Here is a 20,618-nt window from a genome sequence, read left to right as displayed (position 1 = left end):
AAATGCAAGCTGTGAGATGACCTGAAATTACCGAAGTTGAAAAACAAAAAAAGTAATTATACAAGTAACTTAAGAGACTCTATTTTCTCTTTCTGAGCCAGTAAGTATACTTAGAAGATTCAGTATAATACTAAACAAAGCCTTGCATGTGATTACAAATAGATAATTACTGCTTTTAAATCATTCTGGTTCAAGGTCTCTTCATTCACATAGCAGTAGCTAACACTACTTTCTCCTTTCGCTCTCTGGTCAGCCAAATCCTAAGGGTTTACAGACCAACATGCAAGCTCCAGACTGCTTTGTTTTTTCTCAGTCTCTCTTCCTTGAACTGGTTTACATCCCTGTTAGACAGTAAAGTTCTCCACGGCAAAGAACTACTCAGTTTGTAATGTCACATATAAAATCACAGTTAGATCTAAGAAAGACTTACACACTACAAAATATTATTATGCCAAAAATAGCTTGTATTTCCCCACAGCAAGGCAATTTTATTTGCTTCAGTAACAGCCTATACAGCTTATGAACTGGCAAGTGCTCACAGAAGTGCTTCCTCAAGTATTCATTTAAAATATGTCTAAAATGAAAGTAACGAGAAAGTGGTTGTAAGAATTATATAATATTATTAGATATTATAATATTAGAGCCTTGGGCAACATGGTCTAGGGTGACGTGTTTCTGCCCATGGCAGGGGGGTTGGAACTAAATGATTTTAAGGTCCTTTCCAACCCCAGCCATTCTATGATTCTATAAATTACCTAATGCCCAAGCACATCCCTGCCAGAGAGGAAAGTTGTAGATATGTTTTGTTCTGTTCCAGTTACAAAATGAATTAGCACAGTCCAAAGTACTAATGTTTTTGAGACGTTCACATTACTTAGCACATGTTACCTTAGAAAACCTGACCACGTTAGCCTGCTGTTCAGCCTCTAACTGGGATTTGGTGAGCTGCAACTGCTCCTTCAGTTTATCAATCTCATCCTGCAATTTGTCTGTCTTTGCTTTCCTCTTCTGCTCTGCTTAAAGGAAACACAGATTTTTAAAATATTTGTTGTAATTTCTATAGATGTGATACTGCAAATGCATTTCTATAGTGTTTCAGTAGCATCTTCATGAAGTGTGGCTCTCTTAGACCACTTCCCTCCCACTACTATGATTCACCAAAGATATTCTTAAATATGTACGTGTTTAACTGCTAACTTATCCTCAAAGACTGAAAATACATGTATCAATGACATGTGAAATAGTTTATACAATATTTAAAAGAAAAAGTATTCTATAATTTCAAAGTAATCTAAGCAACACAGACTCAAAAATGACACGTGAAGGACAAAGTGAACCTCATTAATTCAATTCTGATAAGTTTAATTTATTATTCTAAATAACTTTTGTAAGGAATCCATTTGGAATACAACTCATTATTTATCTGCAATGAGTCAGGAAGAATGTCACTGTAAAAAACCCATGTTAAATATGCAAAAAATATAGCAATCTTTAATCTTGAAACATTTTAGTAATTTACCAAGGATTTACTAGCCCATCATCTGGGAATCTGAGCACAAGGCAGAATATTATTTCAGAAATAACTGTATGGAGTATTTCCCTCACATTTCAGCCATTTCAGACTAATTCTTTGTATAATAATTAATTCTACTGTTTCTGCAGCATCTTCCACTACCATTTTTATCAAGCGTAAAGCACACAAGCTTTCTTCTTCCAATATATTAACGCTTACTCAGATGCTTACCCAGACCCTCTCACTCTTCCTGCTGTTTTATTTGCCTGACAAGCTACAGTTCAGACCCCACTAGATTCTTCCCTCTCTTTCTCCTCCCAAGCGCTCTTTTTTCCTAACTCATTTCTAATAACTGCCATTTGTCAATACTTATTAGTCCTTAGCAATAAACCATAAGCATGCAGCCTAACAGGAAGGAGAGAATTTAGAGATAAGCGAAACAAATTTTGAGAGCATTGCTTTTCAAAATAAATATTTTTCAATTCAGAGAGGCAAAAGTATGTAAATTAGTGGTATAGCAACAGAGATTATCATAAATACCTGAAGTTAGATTATTCTTGATAGTTTCTCTTTCTCACTATATTTTAGTCAGTTTAGTTCACGAGAGTCTGATCACATTCAAACTTTTTTCAGGTGAGCTGGATTATTATATGACTGATAATTCATATACATACATATATTCACAAAATGTATTGTCCCTAGTGCAATTTATTCATTTTACACACACCTTCATAATACACACACCTACACACAAAAAGTGTGCCCTGAAGTCTGCTACTGACTATTCAGTGGAAATATTAGTTTGAAAAGGGACTGTAAATATGGCACACAATTTTTTGTTAATTATTTTCTATAAACTGAAACATGTCACCCAATACATTTTGTTAGTCAGTGTTGCTTGCATTTACACAAATTGGTATCTGCCACCTAAAAATGGAACCAAAAATCATTATTCCCAGTTACACAAAATCATGAACTGCACATCCTCACTGTATCACATATACCATTTATCTTAATTTTTTTGATAATATTAAAGTACATACCAATCTGAGATTCTTCTGGATGACGTCTTTGCATGTGACTTTGTAAAAAGGAATAGTTCATAAAAGCCTTTTCACAAAGCTGACACTACAAAAAGTAAAAAAAAATAAACAAAACCATGTTAGTTATTGTTAGTAACATCTGTTTGGCAAAACAAGCTCAAATTCAAATATACACCACAGATAAGACGTGAGTATGCAAGGAAAAAGTAAGACAACACTATTCAGCAAAATAAACATTGACTCCAGCCAGCTAACAGCTCAGGTACTCCTAAGATTCTTGTATCACAGCAAAGGCGAGCACCACACAGCTGGAAAAAAACCCAAGAAAGATGGGTTTGACTATACTTGAGTTTTCAGAAGTTCAGACACTTCAAGATAAGGTAACAGTATATCGGTTTGCAAGAAAAGGTACATATATTAGTATGCTAACTAGCACTCTTCTGAAGCATAAAGCTGTTTTCAATTACTGTTCCTAAAACGTACTTACTATTTTTTAATTTCAAGTCAGATTTTAAGTCAAATTTGGATCCTACTCATTTAAAATTTTCTTTTTTTTTTTTTTGGTTCACCTTCAAAGTCCATCTCAGTAATGTTCAGAATATTAAAAACAGATGGGCAGTACAAGGACAGAAGCTACACCTACAGATTTTGCATTGCAACATACTGGTAAAACTATGAATCAGAGCCCAAATCACTTTAGGCAGGGTTGCTTCTTACTTCTTTTTCATACTCCTTCTTTTCGAATAAATACATTTCAATAAACCACAAATGCTCAGCTGAGGCCTTTTTCCTTATCAGTGTAATATGACTGTGAATGACTTAACAGATTCAAGATCTTGTCACCATACTCAAATTCCCAGATTTCATGTAATATTTACACTACTTCCACTGATAGTCAGGTATCCTATTAAATACGTCTTTCAGCAAACCCTAAAGACATGAATTATTAAGACAAATTTTGTTGAACAAATACAAAAAAAAAGTGCTAACATAAAACCATAGTAAAGAGGGAGAGTATGGCAGCAAAGCATTACTGCCAACCAAGAGGGATCTTACAGTGGAACAGATTGTACATGATTTATGGAATGAAATTGGCTGTGAAATAATGTTATCCATTCAAGCACAAACTTCATGTCAGTTTGACTTGCTGGCAGTGAAAGCAAGCTCTTACTTCAGGAGACAGGTTTAACACAGGGAATATTCAGGTTTTGAATTATGTGACATTATTCTTGCAACTATTTTTCACAGAGTTAGACACAATGTGCACTTCATGCCTACACTGTGCCTGAGAATGTAAGATTTCTGAACCAAGTATCAAAAAAGTGAAAAACTTATTTAAAATTAAATGTGCACTACTCAGATGAAGGTATGGCCAATGAGTCTTAAATTTAGGACTTACAGGTACCAAGTATCATTTTATAGTAGTATTTCGATTGTGTGGAAGACAACTTCCTTCTGCAAGTAATAGGAACAAGGAGAGGTGCCATGCTTGACCTCATGCTCACCAACAGGGAAAGGCTGGTTGGAAATGTGATGCTCCAGGGCAGCCTTGGTTGTACTGATCATGAGATGGTCAAGTTCGAGATCCTCAGGACAGTGAGAAAAGCGTGCAGCAAGCTCGCTGCCCTGGACGTCAAGAGAGCAAACTTCAGCCTCTTCAAGAACCTGCTTAGTAGGTTCCATGGGATACAGCCCCAGAGGGCGGGGGGGCCAAGACTGTTGATTGATATTTAAGGCTCACCTACTGCAAGCTCAGGAGTGTTGCGTCCCAACTAGAAGGAAGTGCAGTAGGAGGGCCAGAAGACCTCCTTGGATGGATAAGGAACTGCTGAGGAAACATAGAGGGGGAAAAAGAGGCTTTTAAAAGGTGGAAGAAAGGACAGGTGGCCTGGGAAGAATACAGGGATGTTGCCAGGGAAGCTAGGGACCAGGTTAGGAAAGCTAAGGCCCAGTTAGAATTAAACTTGGCTAGGGATGTGAAAGAGAACAGGAAGGGATTCTATAGGTACACTGCAAATCAAAGACAGACTAGGGACAAAGTGGGCCCTCACGGGAAGCTATTGGGAGAACTGGCTACCCTGGATTTGGAGAAGGCTGAGGTTCAGAATGACTTCTTTGCCTCGGTCTTCACTGGCAAAGGCTCTGACCACACCACCCAAGTCTTGGAAGGCAGACACAGGGACTGTGAAAATGAAGATCTTGGGCCCACTGTAGGAGAGGATCTGGTTCGAGACCATCTTAAGAACCTGAATGTGCAGAAGTCCACGGGACCTGAAAAAATCCATCTGCGAGTCCTGAAGGAGCTGGCGAATGAAGTTGCTAAGCCACTGGCCATCATATTTGAAAAATCATGGCAGTCAGGTGAAGTTCCCGAAGACTGGAAAAAGAGCAATATCATGCCCATTTTCAAGAAGTGGAAAATGGGAGACCCAGGGAATTACAGACCAGTCAGTCTCACCTCTGTGCCTGGCAAAATCTTGGAGCACATTCTCCTGGAAGGCATGCTAAGGCACATGAAAAACAACAAGGTGCTTGGTGACACCCAGCATGGCTTCACTAAGGGGAAATCCTGCCTGACCAATTCGGTGGCCTTCTATGATGGGGCTACAGTACAGGGGTAGAGCAGTTGATGTCATCTACCTGGACTTGTGCAATGCGTTTGACACTGTCCCACATGACATCCTTGTCTCTAAATTGGAGAGACATCAATTTGATAGGTGGATCACTCAGTGGATAAAGAACTGGCTGGATGGCCGCACGCAGAGGTGTGGTCAATGGCCCATTGTCCAGTAACCAGTAATGAGTGGTGTCCCTCAGGGATCGGTGTTGGGACCAGTCCTATTCAACATCTTTGTTGGTGACATGGACAGTGGGATCGAGTGTGCCCTCAGCAAGTTTGCCGATGACACCAAGCTGTGTGGTCTGGTTGATACACTGGAGGGAAGGGATGCCATCCAGAGGGACATTGACATGTTTGTGAGGTGGGCTGATGCCAACCTTATGAAGTTTAACCATGCCAAGTGCAAGGTCCTACACCTGGGTCGGAGCAATCCCAGGCACAGCTACAGGTTGGGCAGAGAAGAGATTCAGAGCAGCACCGTGGAGGACTTGAGGGTGTTGGTTGATGAAAAGATGAACATGAGCTGGCTTCAGTGTGCGCTCACCGCCCAGAAAGCCAACCGTATCCTGGGCTGCATCAAAAGGAGTGTGACCAGCAGGTCGAAGGAGGTGATCCTGCCCCTCTACTCTGCTCTCCTGAGACCTCACCTGGAGTATTGTGTGCAGTTCTGGTGTCCTCAACAGAAAAAGGACATGGAATTCTTGGAACAAGTCCAGAGGAGGGCCACGAGGGTGATCAGGAGACTAGAGCACCTCCAGTGTGAAGACAGGCTGAGAAAGTTGGGGCTGTTCAGCTTGGAGAAGAGAAGGCTGCATGGAGACCTCATAGCAGCCTTCCAGTATCTGAAGGGGGCCTAAAAGGATGCTGGGGAGGGACTCTTCATTAGGGACTGTAGTGACAGGACAAGGGGTAACGGGTTAAAACTTAAACAGGGGAAGTTTAGATTGGATACAAGGAGGAAGTTCTTTCCTGTTAGGGTGGTGAGGCACTGGAATGGGTTGCCCAAGGAAGTTGTGAACTGGTGATGTTCAAGGCCAGGTTGAACAGAGCCTTGGTTGACATGGTCTAGGGTTAGGCATGCCTGCCCATGGCAGGGGTGTTGGAACTAGATGATTTTAAGGTCCTTTCCAACCCTAACTATTCTACGATTCTATGATTCATGGTTAAACTTACAGTAGTGGTGGATTAAGTCATTAAATCTGAATTCCAAAGCATGGTTACATAAAACATAAAATGTATCTCCACTAAAACAGACAAGTAACTATTTACAGACTCCGTTGCAAAACAGACAAGACTTTAAGGTGATGGAATATGAAGTACCCCCTCAGGAGTAAAACCCCTATTATCTGGCACTGCAGATCACTCCATATCATGGCATGGATAAATAACACACGATTATTGTTTATCACACAGTTATTATTTACTGATCACACTGCTACTCTGCGCTTACAAACCCTAGGAAGAGTTTCATTTACCTTTCATTCACACACACTCAGAACCCTTGAAACACTGTAGGAACTGCAAGAACTGTTCAATATCACTCCCTGGACTTAACTTTTCCCACATGAACCTAAATAACTTCGGGAGACAAGAATTTTCTATCAAAGAAAAGAAAAAAGGGGAACATCAGATGTTTACTTTATACGAAATGAAATTAAAAAAAGGAAATGGCTTTTCCATGTCTGCTTTATTGTAATGCCACTGAACAGAAGCTTAGTGATGAGCCAAGTTCACTGCCATGTTCTTCAGCTGCCACTGAGACAGCTGTACTCTACAAATATTTCAGGAAAACTTGGAAATACTTAGCTGGCAATCACAGTATCAGAATTATTTCAGTTCATACATAAAATGATGCATGCAGTCAGTTTTCTTGTGCAACACAGCGCACACAAACTGCTCTGTTTGGCTTTTGAAAATTATACCAGCTTGTCCTTAAGACTAACACTTATATGCATTTAGACAAGGTTTCCATGAAGTCTACCATATGTATAGCTCTAGTCTTGGGGCAGAAGGTATTTCTTCCCTTACAGAAACACCTGAACCAACTTAGCTGATGTCTTGAAATATTAAACTCTACTAGCTTGCTGAAATTGGTATCACACTGTGGGATAAGACTGGATGTACTATAAGAAAATTTTTGTTGGTTCTGTATTACAACTATTTAATTGATCAAGGAGAATTTCAACAACCAGAACTATGAGTACCCAAAGAATTAATAAAACACAAACAACAACAAAAAAGCCGAACTATAACTTTAAACTGATAGACACAAAGAGCTAGCCTAAAATCACATCAAGTCTGTCCAGTGTACTCTCCAGACTTCAGACTACATTTCAAGCTGCAATCTGCTTCCTGTGACCTGTTGAAAAATTCTGAAGCTGAAAAATATTTAAACCAAACTGTGACACCCAGAACACAAAAACCCCTCCCCCCCAAAAAAAAGAGTGCCGTAACACAGGGAGACAGAACAGCTATGCACTAAGGCTCTTAAGAAAACCCTTAAGGAACAGATTGTTGTGGAGTTAGAGATTAGCTACCTCACTTGGGCTCTTTACCATAATGCCTGAGTCACTTCTGAGTCACATACGCAAGCAGAAACTTTGCGCCTAGAGAATGTTACTGAAGGAAAGTGGTAACTTGCAGACAGGTAAGTTACTGCCTAGCACCAGTTCTGATGTACTTGCCCTGCGTGTTTTCTGACCGTGTAGTTGATACAAAAGGAAAGACAGCAACAGAAAGTAGCAACATATTTATCACAGGTTTTGTATGTGTGTGTATCTGACACTTCAGACACATCAAAAGCAAATCCAAGAATAAAAAACACCTGTTAGTAAAAAGAGGGTTTGTTAAAGATGGTGCAGCACTCTCCTGAATGTCTGTGATACCAACTGAAAAGATGAGAGGCAAAGCACCTGCAGGCAATGCACTCCAATTTTGTAAGGTCACCAGTCCCTGCAGCTCCAGCCTTTCAGCCAGCAAGTGAATGCACTCAGGCAGAGCAGAGCTGCGCTGCTGCCTATCCCTGGTAAGCTGTAGGTTACTGGGCCACCAGGACCTCTCCTCTCACCTGGTGGTAGCTGGCTCGGGCCTCCAGCATCATCTGCTGGGTGCTGATCATCTTCTTCCTCCGCCGGCACTCCTCCTTTAGCACCTTGATCTCCTGCGTGCGCTGTGTCATTTCCTTGCCCAGCTGGTCGCGCTGGGCCAGGGAGCCTCGCAGGGCCTCCTCCAGGCTGCCGAGTTGGGCGCTGAGGTACTCCTGGGAGTGCAGTAGGTACTCGGTGCAGAGCTGGGCCAGGCGCAGCAGCTTCAGCAGCAGCGGGTCGGCGGGGCCCTGGCAGTGCGGGCAGCGCTCCCGCTCGGCGCTGCAAAAGGTGACGTGCTCCAGGTGCTCCTGCAGGGCCGCCACGTCCCCCTCCCGCGACACCCGGCACACGTCCACGGCACTCAGCCGCCGCCAGTCCGGGCCCTCATGGCGGTCGCGGAACTGGAAGGCGGGAAACGGCACCGACCCCGCGCCGGCGCCGGCTCCCCCCACCGCCAGCGGGTAGTAGGCGCGCTCGGTGAAGGGCTGCGAGGAAGAAACACGGCTCAGCATGGGCCGGCGCCCACCCCATCCCACCGCCCGCACTGCCTACAAGGCGCTCACCATGGCCAGGATCCGTCCCTCGGGCTCCGCTCAGCGCCGGCGTCCGCCGCGTTACTATAGCAGCCTCAGCCTGCGCGGGGGAGAGGCGGGAGTGAGGCCCGGCCCCGCCGCCTCCTGCCGCCCCGCCGTCCCCCGACACATGGCACACACTCCTCCCCCCCCCCCCCCCCCCCCCCCCTCCGAGCGGGTCCTCGGATCCGCGACCGACATAAATCCCGTTCACTTCACCATCCCAGCATCGTCTTCCCCCAGCACCTCCACGTTCTCCTAGCAGCGATCCGCTAACCAGCCCCCTCCCGCGGACCCCTGTGCGGGCACCAGTGCATCCTTTACTGTCCTCACGCATGACACGCAACAACAAACACTATTTCACTTCGCTGCATGGATGCTCCCCACTCACCACCCTGTCCCTCCGTACTGCTCCTGACTCACAAACCTTTCTCACTCTACCACATTACAGTCTACTGTTGTGCTGTCCCAGGCCCTTCTCCAGCCTCACCTACTCATCTCCCAGATGTGGTGACACCTGTCATGTCCCCACCATCAGCTTATGATACATATGCCATTTCTCTGCACATCTGCTTCATGTTGCTGCACCTCCTGTGCCTCCATACACAACTCCACATCCTCCCTATGCTGCACACCAGCCTCTGCCAGGTGCTTTCACACACCCTCCCCACCCTAACACGGCCATACACCCTTTGCATACTGTTTCCATGTGCTCTCCTCTCTCATTACACCAACACACCTCCACTGGGTACCACCACGCATCACACTACCTCCTGCAACCATGCAACCCTACAACTTCACCATGTCTGCCTGTCACTCTGCCTCAGCTCTACTTATCACAGAATCATAGAATAGTTGGGGCTGGAAAGGACCCCCAAAACTTCACCACCAAGCAACTAGTTGCTTGTGTACATCAGAATTACAAGCTCTTAGTTTTAAGTAGGTTTTTATGTCGGTTGTTGTGCTGAAAAGCCTGCTTGCTTTTCCCACATACATGGATGTATTAAAATACACCTGGCCTCATTTAATTTCCCCATCTTAGCAGACATAGGTAGGATGCAATGGACTATTTCAGTTGGAAGGGACCTACAACAATCATCCAGTCCAATTGCCTGATCAAAGTTGGTCAGGGTGTCTGTAGGCTGACCAAAAGTTAAAGCATGTTGTTGAGAGCATTGTCCAAATGCCCATTAAATACTGACAGGCTTGAGGCATCAGCCACCTCTCTAGGAAGGCTGTTATTGTGTTTGACCATTCTCTTGGTAAAGAAATGCTTCCTAATGTCGTCTAAACCTCTGCTGGTACAGCTCTGAACCATTCCTGCAAGTCCTATCACGACTTTTTCTGAAATTAGAAAGATACTGCGTGGTGTTTGTAACACCGCAGTCTTCTACAAGGATGCCACCTCATTTTCCACAAACAGGGCCTCAGCAATTGCTATCTTCAAAGAAATCTATTTAACATTTTTGATATATCTCAAATACAGATCTGCCTGGTTTACCACTGAACTTCGCACTGACTCCTGAAGCAGGTAAAAAAGTATCTCCTCTAGATACTGCAGATACACTTCCATTTAGAATGTCTAAATAATACTTTAATCCGTAAGCAGCTAGATTTGTAAAAAATGCTCAAATACTGACTACTGTTGAAAGTGTTCATGCCTTGAATTCCTTAAAAAACCTTGAAAACTTCTATTTGGATATTATTCCTAGTGAAAGGAACTGTTAAGTTGTACATTTTGCAGCAGATTCTCCTGGAAAGTTGTTCAAGGCCAGGTTGGAGGAAGCTTTGGGTGGGATGGTTTAGTGTGAGGTGTCCCTGTCCATGGCAGGGGGGTTGGAACTAGATGATCTTAAGGTCCTTTCCTACCCTAACTATTCTATGATTCTACATAATGAAACCTATCTCCCAAAGACCTTAGCCTACCACATGCTCTATCTATTTGACATAGGAGAAATTTCTTCACATAGAAAGCATATGAATTTTGTAAACTAATAATTTGTGTGTCAAGCAGGAGAAGCCTTAAAAAGCACACAGGCAGTATCGGTATGTAACTCACCGATATGTAGGTTCAATAAAAAACCCAGATTACTTAAAGCCAGCAAAGTTAAACCAAACCTGTGGATACACTTATTCTCCTCGAACAACACATTTAGTCAGGAATATCCATACAGAGTTCCTTGCTGCTCCAACTAAACCTGCTTTAACAGAGCACCACCTCGCGAAGCTGAGGCGAGGCACAAGCCGCCCAGGCATCTCCGTGGAGACAGAAAGTCCGTACGGGCTGCGACAGCCGTTTTGGATCTCTTTTTCCCTTTCTGTCAGATTTACTCCGTCCTTGGAGAAGTCAGGCCCATCACCCGTCCGCAGTGCCCCTCGGTTAGGGGCTGCACCACTGTAATGGGCCCGTGGCGGGCAGCGGCGGAGGCCTGCTCCCCCGAACACCCCTTCCCACCGGGAAAAGCGGTCTTGCACCGCGGTCGTGTCCGCAGGCCAGACCCGGGCCCGGCAGCGGGGCGTTCGGCGGAGTGCGGCCGAGCAGGGCCGGGCCCGCGGGAGGCCCTAAGCGGGGCTCCTTCTTCCAGCCAAAGCCTCCGGCTTCGCCTCGGAGAGCGGCCTCCCGCCCCACTCCCCCCGCCTCCCCCGGGGGAGAGGCCCCAACGGCCGCGCTTCTCTCCCCTCACCCTCCGGGGGACAGCCCCTCCGCTCACCTCAGGCTGCCGCGGAGGCGCGGTGGGGCTGCGGCCGATCCCCGCTCCGAACTCGGGCCGTTAACGGAGCGCGCCGCGGAAGGAGGTACCTCGGGCCTCACCTCCCCCGTCCCATCCCGTCCCGTGCCCTGGCACCTCCCACCGCCCCGTGGGCCGCGGCGAGTGGGTGGGCGGCGGACGGGAGCGGCGCGGGGGGCTGGCGCTGCTCCAGCCGTGCTTTCCTGAAGTGGGGAAGGGGACGCCGTGGCCGGGGCGGAGGGAAATACAGTATCAGCGATCAAAATACCTATCGTATCAGGCAGGTGGAGTCACCCCAACGGCTGCAGGTTCCATCAGATCCTCCTAATTCTTTCTTTCTTTATTTCTTCCCTGTAGTATTTTGACATGTGTTTTCCCAGAATAAACACCATGCAGCCTGTGTGGCAAGGAAGAAAACCCACGACAGTATGTATTTAATGCAAATATATGCTGGCAAATTGAGCAGAGGAGATGGCCTTTGCACGCTTACAGCACCTGATCTGCACTGAGGAGTTTCATTTGGCCAGGGAGACACCATTTTTTTCCCAAAGTACATATGCAATAAGCATAAGGAAAACTTTTGGCTCTCAACACGCATGCTCAGACAGCTACCAAGACACCGGCTTTCCTTCATGAACCATGAAATTCTGTTGTGACAGTGTTGACGTGGGCACATATGCTGCCCAAGTACACCAGCTTTAAGAAAATAAGTGATCATTTGGGTGCTTCAGGTTTTAATGCCCTAAGGGAACCTCAGTGTGCTCCCATCACTAATGGGTATTCAATCTAGAAGATTAAGCTAGAGTTATTCTGAACGTGTAAAATGTGGATGTCAGGTCCTCAGTACTGACTTTTGCTTCTGCCGATCTGCTCCTGTTGGGCTAGTAAAGCAGGCATTGCCTGAGAAAGATGGGGATATTGAGGCTTTAGTGCGGTAAACCTTACTTGACACTAATAATGAAGAGAGGACTTTGAAAACTAGCAACGTGACAGCCACAGCCTCTATGGGTCAGGCCTAGAGGCAAATATACAGTAGGAGTTGATGAGCACATTATGTGAATGGTTAGAGTATTCACTTGGAAAGCAAGATGTACCCAAGAGACTTTATATCCCATGCCCTTGAAGTGTCCTAATGGCAACACCCCAGTCTGTCCAGGGCACCTTCTAAGGATCTCTTGCTGAAGCTGTTTTTTACATCAAAGTAAACGCTAACTAGGTAAGAAAATGTTAGAGATTATCATCAGTGGATGAGGGAAGGTGTGTACGAAGTGTGCAGAAACATTTGGATCTTGATCACTTTTTCTAGTATCTGTTTAATATAAAATACATAAGCAGTCCTTGGAACAAGAACTAGAACTGAGTTTTCCATTCTGTAAGGGGAGGGCCATCACCCTGTCTGATAGACAATCTCATTCTTTCCCTCTTGCTTCCTTGCAGAGCTTGATTAATCTTTAATTACTTGCTGTAAGTGGTACAGCCCCACTTGGCAATAGCAGGTATTCTTTAACCCACATTACTGCCTGGTTCCTCCCCTCCTCATATCTCATAGGTTGGTGACAAAAGTACTCTCCTAAAACATCCATGGATTTACTGAGAGAGGACAAGAGCATTTTAGCTTTTCCCCATCAGCATGACTTGATGCAGGAGGTTTAGGACAGCCAGCAGGCCAGCTGGAGCAGACAGGTCATTACTGTTGGTACACAAATGAACGTGCTGTACAATCACCATAAATCCAGTAGGCAACTACCTCAGCCAAGGTTTCAGCTGATACCTGGCCACACAGCCCATCTGCCCTCTGAACTGCTGCATTGGGAGACAGTAAGTCTCTCCACTGGCCACCTTCTGAAGTTCAGTAATCGTCGCATTTAACATGCACTGTGGGAACATGTGGGATATGCTCCTCTGAACTCACCCTAGGTGAATTAGCCTAAGGTATGCCCAGCTTCTGCCCAGCACTGAAAATGACTCAGAGCAGCTCATTCCTTGAAGACACAGTGCTATGGGTGTTTTCAGACAGGGTGTATTTTTTTTCTTTAGTTGCCTAGGAGACAGTGAAATACTTCCTTCTGCAGTTAGCTACCGACGTTTTCTTACAGTAATAGATAACAGCTGAATGGGAATTTTAAGAACCTAAATTTGCAGAGGCACTAAAGACTTTCTAGAGTCCTGACTCAAAGCTGGCTCTTCCCCCTTGTATTGTTTTATTCCCAGCTGCTTCTACCAAGTCACACTTCAAATCCTACACACTTACCCTATTCTAACCTGTGCATCTCATTACTGTGTACTAACATTATTTTCCATGTGCTACCCTACTGTAGGGAACGGTTTAAAGTTGTCCAGATTTATCAAATAATGTTAAGTCTATGTTACTACTTACATCCTCTACTTAATGTGGAGGACTCTGGCAATTAAAAGAGTCCTCCAGAGGTAGTTTCTGTGTGTGATCGTTTTATGAAACTATGGTCTGTTGTTCTAGGAGGACTTTCCATGTTCTGTTGACATGGTGCAAGGATGAATATGGGGTGTTTTGGTAGAATTCAGGAAAGGTGAGTAAGGAAGAGATTTCTAGGAAGTAGGAACATTTTTATAGAAAGCTGGTGAGAAATGCTAAGGAAGAATTAAGATGGGATGAGGAAAGTGAGTTAAAGTGCAAGAAGTAAACCTAGGATATTGACTGCAGCAAGGTATTTGTGAGGCTTATAGAGGGTACCTGAAACTGGAGAGCACAAAAAGGAGAGAGTATTCTGACTCTGGGGTGAAATCCAATGGCCGTGGCTATTTAGGAAGTGTGCCAGGCAGCAGGGTGTCAGGGCACAGAGTGGGTCGGCTGCTCCCCATGGGATGTCAGGGCATGATCCGGCAGCCAGGGCCCATACCATCTGCCAGCCAGGGCTCACTGGGGTAGCCCCAGCCCTGGGGAATCGGATGCCTGCCAGGCATAGGGATGTGCCAAGGCAATGTGGGGCCCATGACTTGGCTATGAGAAGCTGGAGAGTGCCCCTTCTATGGTGTCACTAGGGCAGGGGCTGACGGCCTGGGGGGCTGACATGGGGTCCTGGGCCCTGTGCAGGTGGGGAGGATGAGCAGGGACAGCCAGGCCTGTCGGTGCCCTTGGGGTACTAATGCAATGCATTAAGTGAAAAAATCATGCCACATTCTGTTTTGTGGCATGGAGGAGGAGGCCATACATGTTCTGCAAGATGTTTTCATTTGAGAGGGCAGTGGAAAAACTATGTTGGGAACTGAGAAATAGACATCTTTCTCCTATAGCACTCTCAGAGTGACTGTCGTGGTTTAAACCCTGTTGGCAAGTCAGCCACGCAGTCTGCTCCGCCCCCCCCGGTTCTTCCCCCCCCCCGCTCCCAGAGGGATGGGAAGGAGAATTGCAAGAATGTAGCTCCCAAGGGTTGAGATAAGAACAGTTTAATAACTAAGGTATAACACAAATCACTACTGCTACCACCAATAATAATAATGATAAAGGGAATAACAAGGGAAGAGAATACAACTGCTCACCACCCGCCGACCAATACCTCACCCCCACCCAGCAGTCAACTACCCCTTCCGGGTAACTTCCTAGTGGTACATCCTGGGCATGATGTGCTGTGGTATAGAATACCCCTTTGGTCAGTTTGGGTCAGGTGTCCTGTCTCTGCTTCCTCCTGGCTTCTCCTCCTCCCTGGCAGAGCATGAGACTCAGAAAGTCCTATGGCCAGTGTAAACCTGCAGACAAGCTTCAAGTCTTCATATCTCAGAAAAGTGTCTATTGGTGAAATCATGGTTACATAAGGGAAACCACTTTGCAGAGTTGCAGTTTGGGGCTTCAGTTAGTTTCCATTTATCTGATTTATTCACATAAATAGACATATACCTGTGAAACTAGGAAGGAGAAATTTTTGTGTAAAGGACCATGGGTACAGGGCTGACATTGGGGCCCATGAATGGACACGCCAGCCTGTGCCCAAGGACACCAGTCCTTTGCCCGGCAGAGGAAAACGCGTCAGTACCTCCCTTACCCGAGCACCCAATGTGTTTCTGTAACACAGAGAACAGACTTCAATCCATCACCTCCTTTTCCCCATGGCCCTGCTCTTCCCCCACCTTGGGAGGTCATTGCTCCTTGATCGTTTCCCTCTGGAACCCACCCTTCCCTTTTGGTACCAACTCAGGACACCGTGTGAATTGGCATCAAGCTGTCCCTTCACAGCTTCTCCTGTTTCCTGCCTTCAGTTATGAAAGCTTTTGCAACAGCATCGCTGCTGCAGTTCCCTGCAGCTTGTCTCCCTTCGCCTTGCCTGCAGCTCTGGTGTTTCAAACTGGTGTCCTCAGCACACGCCCTCCATTGCACTTACCAGTGCTGCTGCGATGTGAGGATTTATTTGCACTAACCCAGCAGATAGGCAGAGAGAGACAGAGATGTAGGTACAGATGTAGAGACATAAAGCTGATATACCTACAGATAGAGAAGGGTGTGTTTCTGTTTGGGTTTATTGTTTTTGCCTTCTTGTTTCCAAGAGCTGATTATGCTCACTTTCTACTGCAACTGGGCAGAGGCAGTAGCATTTTCTACTACTGTATGTGAAAAACATAGGTGTTTTGCCTAAAAGAACATTTTGTTCAGACAAAGATTTCCTCATTTCAGATACGAACCCAGCTGTAGCTGTCTTCTGCAACCTACACCAGCATCTCCAGTATCAAACTCGGTGACCTTCCCTTTCCCCCGATAGACCGCACAGGAAATAAGCCTACGGGAGAGAGACCAGCCGTCATTCTGCCTTTCAAGGACCTGAACAAATGTGCTGGGGAGATTTGTTGCCAGTCTCTAAATCTCTGCCCCCTATACGGTACCCTTACGTGATACTTAGCTGATGTTTTTAAAACTGGTCTACACAACTGAGTCAGTTACTCGTTCTTCCTGAGTGTTGCAGGGAAAAGCGGCTCAGTCCACGTGGTTTAAACTGAACTGGAATCAAAACGCTTCACTGAGCTATCAAGAACATGGAATTAGGCAGCTGTCAGTGAAGTGTTACCTTCAAGTAGTACTACAAGAGGTAAAACCCCAGACTACACATATGAATGTTAATGAACACAGGCAAATATCTAAACACCCTGTGTCACAAATGCGAAGCGATTTCTGAAATTCTTCTTTCCAAGGAGAAGACCTCACCATAAGCAGCGTGGGAGCAAATGCCACTTGGTGTATTGATAAGGAATGGTGAGGAAATCCTGTGTGCTCTCTACATTTCTGCAAAGTTCATGCAGGGGGAACCAAAACCCTTTTCTTTCACCTCTGGGATCACCAGAGTCAAAGGACTGTCCGTGGTATAAATGCCTTTATTGATGCAGTCTGAACACACCGATTAATTTACAGGGACACCCAGCAGCAGTGCCCAGTGTGTGGCTGCCATGGGCAGGGACATCCTGGGGGCCTCCTGGGCACAGGCGCTGCCTCAGGGCCAGCAGCCCAACGGCCTTTCTCCAAGGGATGCTGGGCAAAGGGGCAGCAGCGGCAGGGCTGTGGTGGGCAGGGCTGTGGAGGCCACATCACCCCCGTGTCACAGGGCCACCACCCACCAACGCAGCATCACAATGCCCTGGGGCAGTATAAGGCAGCGTTCCCCAGTGTCCCACTGCCAGAGTGCCCGGCGCTGCCACCAGGACAGAGCTGGAAGCCCAAAGGCACCCTAGAGGAATTCCTTGAGGCACCCGTGGAATTACTTGGAGGGGCAGAGGGTAGAAGACTGCCCGAAGCTGTGGAAGGTTCTCTGCTGCAATTCCAGCCCCTGGAGGGGCCACGCTCACAGCTCATCGGATGGATGGAAATCCTGCTTCAGTCTGCGCGGAGATCGCAGTCCTCATCTTCTGGGGAGATAGCGGTAGCAGCCGTAAGGAATAGGGTCCACAGATGGCCCAGTGCCCTCCCACAGTGCTTTGGAGCTCCCACTGCCAGGCACAGGAAGGATTCCTACCCCCAGGGCTGATCAGGCCAGGGTCATTTTGCTGTTGTTGGAAGCCCCTGAGATGGCTCCAGGTGGAGGCAGAAAAGGCAGTGCCAGTGTCCCCCAAGAGCCATAACCAGCCCGTGGACCAGGAGCAGGTCTTGCTCACGTGCTCAGGGAGTAGCCGATCGCCAGCACTGGGGTCAGGAAGGAATTTTCCCCCGGGGCAGATTGGCACTGGTCCCCGGGGGTTTTTTGCCTTCCTCTGAGCACTGAGCATGACCACTTGGCAGGGCTCCTCGGTGCATTCGGGCTCGGTTATTGCCCGGTGCTCATGCTCCACGAAGGTGGCCCTCGTGTCCTGCAGCTGGGGGGGGTGAAGAGCTTTTTTGCCCCCAGGTGGACTAGCAAGTGTCCCCGGGGTTTTTTGCCTTCCCCTGCAGCCGAGCACAGCCCCTTCACGGGGCTCCTTTGGGCTATTGCAGCCCAAAGGCAGCGGCTCGTGCTCCACGCAGCTGGCCCTCGTGCCCCGCATCCCGGGGGGAGGCAGAGTTCTGGACTCCCAGGGTGGCCCCAGCGTGGCCCCGGGATTGTTGCCTGTCCTCTGTAGCATTGAGCACCACCCCTTGTCAGGTCTTCCCCGGCCCATTCTGGCTGGCTTCTTGCGCTGCTCTCGCACCACCACAGCACCGCTCTGACAGATTCAGGAAAAGAAAATATAACCTAAACTAGACTAGGCTAAAATCAACTAAACTAAACTAAGCTAGACTAAAATAAGATAAAATCACTTTATTTATAAATAAATAAAATACTGTTTCCACCTGTAACCTTTCTGATTTGTGTCTTTGAAAGTGGTTTTGGTGCTGAAAGCTCCTTGGCATTTCAGGTAAATAATGGTCTCATCATTACATAACTCTGGAATGGAATGGAACGGAAGAGAATTGAACGGAACGGAACTGAACAGAATATAACAGAACAGCTATGATATGTCATGCACAGAGTCCTCCTGCATGACAAGCTCTGACACAGGTCCGAGGGGCTGCCTGCAGTGCAGACCCCAAGGGAGGCCGGTCCAAGGCATTGAGGCCAATGAACACCCTCTGGACCCTGACAGAAGTAGACCTGCACTCCTCATCTACTCTCCTTTAGACATGTATGGGGTGACACAGGAGAGACAGTACTGGGCCAGACGGACTCCTGATGGAGCGTTGTTGCTCTCAGGCTCTTGTGTTTTGTTCTGTTTCTCCAAAAGAAACAACTCAGGCATTTTTAGAAACCAGTGTTTGGGGGAGGGGTGGGGATGGGAGTGGGTGGAAATCACAAGGAAATGAGCAGGTCTTGCCCGCATCAACAAGATTTGCAACCACTCAGTTCAGGAGCACGTCCTGCTTCAGGCTGAGGGCTTGATCTTTGAGCCTCACTGATGTCAGAGATGTGGTCCTTTGCTATCCCGTGGAAACCCAAATAAACTGGATGAACACAGAAGAGTTTCACAAACCAGTTCACACAGGTTTTTCACAAATCTATTCAGATGCTCAAATGATCCAATCGACATCTCTTACCCCCATCAGAAATCGTTGATATAATTGGAACAATAGGAAGGTCAGTGAACACTGAAACTGAATTAAGGACTGTGTTTTTAACACTTAGAAACCTCTAGGTTTGTTTTTTTTCTACGTCGTCCTTTTACACTGACTGGAACATGATTTTTATGGGCAAGAAATAAACTGGATGAAAAAGGAAAATGAACCACCAACTCTCAGAGCCTCAGTCACAAAGCATACAAAGGGCAATGTAGTTCCCCTTTCCCTCCCCCCTTTTTTTTTTCAAATGTAAATCCTGACACTCAAGATTTAAGGACATGCCTTTGGACTTTCTGTCCCTACAGGACTTTTCAGAGTCCTGGTGATTCCTGAAAACAAGGAAATGAGGAGTTAATCAATATTCCAGCCACTCTGCAGGAGTACACACACTCTTTATTGTCTCCTTTGGGTTGCACTTGAGTCCAGATTTCTGTACTGAATGGCAAGAAGGATTACCTGGAGCAAACCTGTGAGTGTGAGGACAGGCAAGGTATATCCATAAAGTCTGCTTGGCCTCTGGATATCTGCTCGTAAGATAAAGGATTCTTCATTTCCTCAGGCCATTCTTCCTGCATCGCTGAACTTCACAAATTACTTCAATCAAAAAAAGAGGAGTGTTGATCCATGTTAAAGTTTTCCATACCTTTACAAACCAGGATGCTTTATTTCAGAAATATAATAGCATTTTAATGTTGGAAGCAGTGTTTTGACTTTCACAGTAGCATGTTAATTGAAAAATGTTCTGTGCCTTAAAAAATAAATGTTTTAAAATGGGTGTGTTTTCATCATAAATTAAATGTTTTGCTTTCTGTCAAGACTTCCCCTTCCCAAAATGAACAGAAGCACATTTTATCTTAAATCAAACTACGAAAAAATACTGTTTGGGTTGCGTTGTTTCAAACTGAAATTAGGCTTTGATTTGAATTATTTCTACACTTCTGGTTCAAACAGAACAAAAAAAAAAAAAAACAAACCCACACCCTAAAGTATATACTTGGACAAATGACACTAAAATGTCAAGGTAATGCATGAAAAGGGGTTACTGGTACCTCCTTTTCTGATTGAGATTGAGACTTCATTATACCAAAAGGTTAAGTTAGGCAAGAGACAGTGAATGCATTTTTGCAGTTTGAGGAGACAGTGAATGCATTTTGAGGTGACAGTGAATGCATTTTGAGGTGTCTGGAGTTTGTTATTGCTACCAGGGCTAGTGAGAAAAGTTGCAGATAGAGCATAATTCCCCTGATTAAAATAAATCTTGAACAAATTTAAGTGTAAGGAAACACTGATGTCTTAATTTCTCTTTTCCAACTTCTGTCCTACATGTAGCAAGGCTCTGTTGATAAATTAGTTAGTGATACAGCTTAGTGAATAAAGGAGACTTGACGACCTGTATTACAAACTTAAATGACACCAAATGGCCTATGTAAAGCATATTTATAGCGGTATAAATAGGAGTTAGTAGCCAGTGGTTTTATATAGTGCGTACACACAAGGCGATAGCACAGAAGGCTAAATAATTCCACACCAGAA

General features: G+C 45.8%; 1 protein-coding gene across 3 annotated transcripts in view; it reads right to left on the bottom strand.

Moving 5' to 3' along the window:
* The window catches only part of DZIP1 (DAZ interacting zinc finger protein 1), a 39,988-nt gene extending 28,346 nt beyond the window's left edge, over positions 1-11,642 (bottom strand). For 2 of the 3 annotated variants that reach the window (XM_065678052.1, XM_065678054.1), the window contains exons 1-5: positions 11,546-11,642; positions 8,826-8,895; positions 8,244-8,747; positions 2,557-2,641; positions 889-1,016 (exon numbers count right to left, since the gene is read on the bottom strand). In XM_065678052.1, coding sequence (XP_065534124.1) covers positions 889-1,016; positions 2,557-2,641; positions 8,244-8,747; positions 8,826-8,828 — 720 coding nt within the window. In that variant the 5' untranslated portion in view covers positions 8,829-8,895; positions 11,546-11,642. The remainder of the gene's footprint in view (positions 1-888; positions 1,017-2,556; positions 2,642-8,243; positions 8,748-8,825; positions 8,896-11,545) is intronic. The other variant, XM_065678053.1, reaches the window with a different exon arrangement.
* Between the last annotated feature and the right edge of the window lie 8,976 nt (positions 11,643-20,618).

Source organism: Lathamus discolor, chromosome 4 (genome assembly GCF_037157495.1).
Source record: "Lathamus discolor isolate bLatDis1 chromosome 4, bLatDis1.hap1, whole genome shotgun sequence".
NCBI classification, from domain to species: Eukaryota; Metazoa; Chordata; class Aves; order Psittaciformes; family Psittacidae; genus Lathamus; species Lathamus discolor.
Note: the sequence above shows the minus strand (reverse complement) of the source record. Positions and strands in the feature narration are given on the sequence as shown.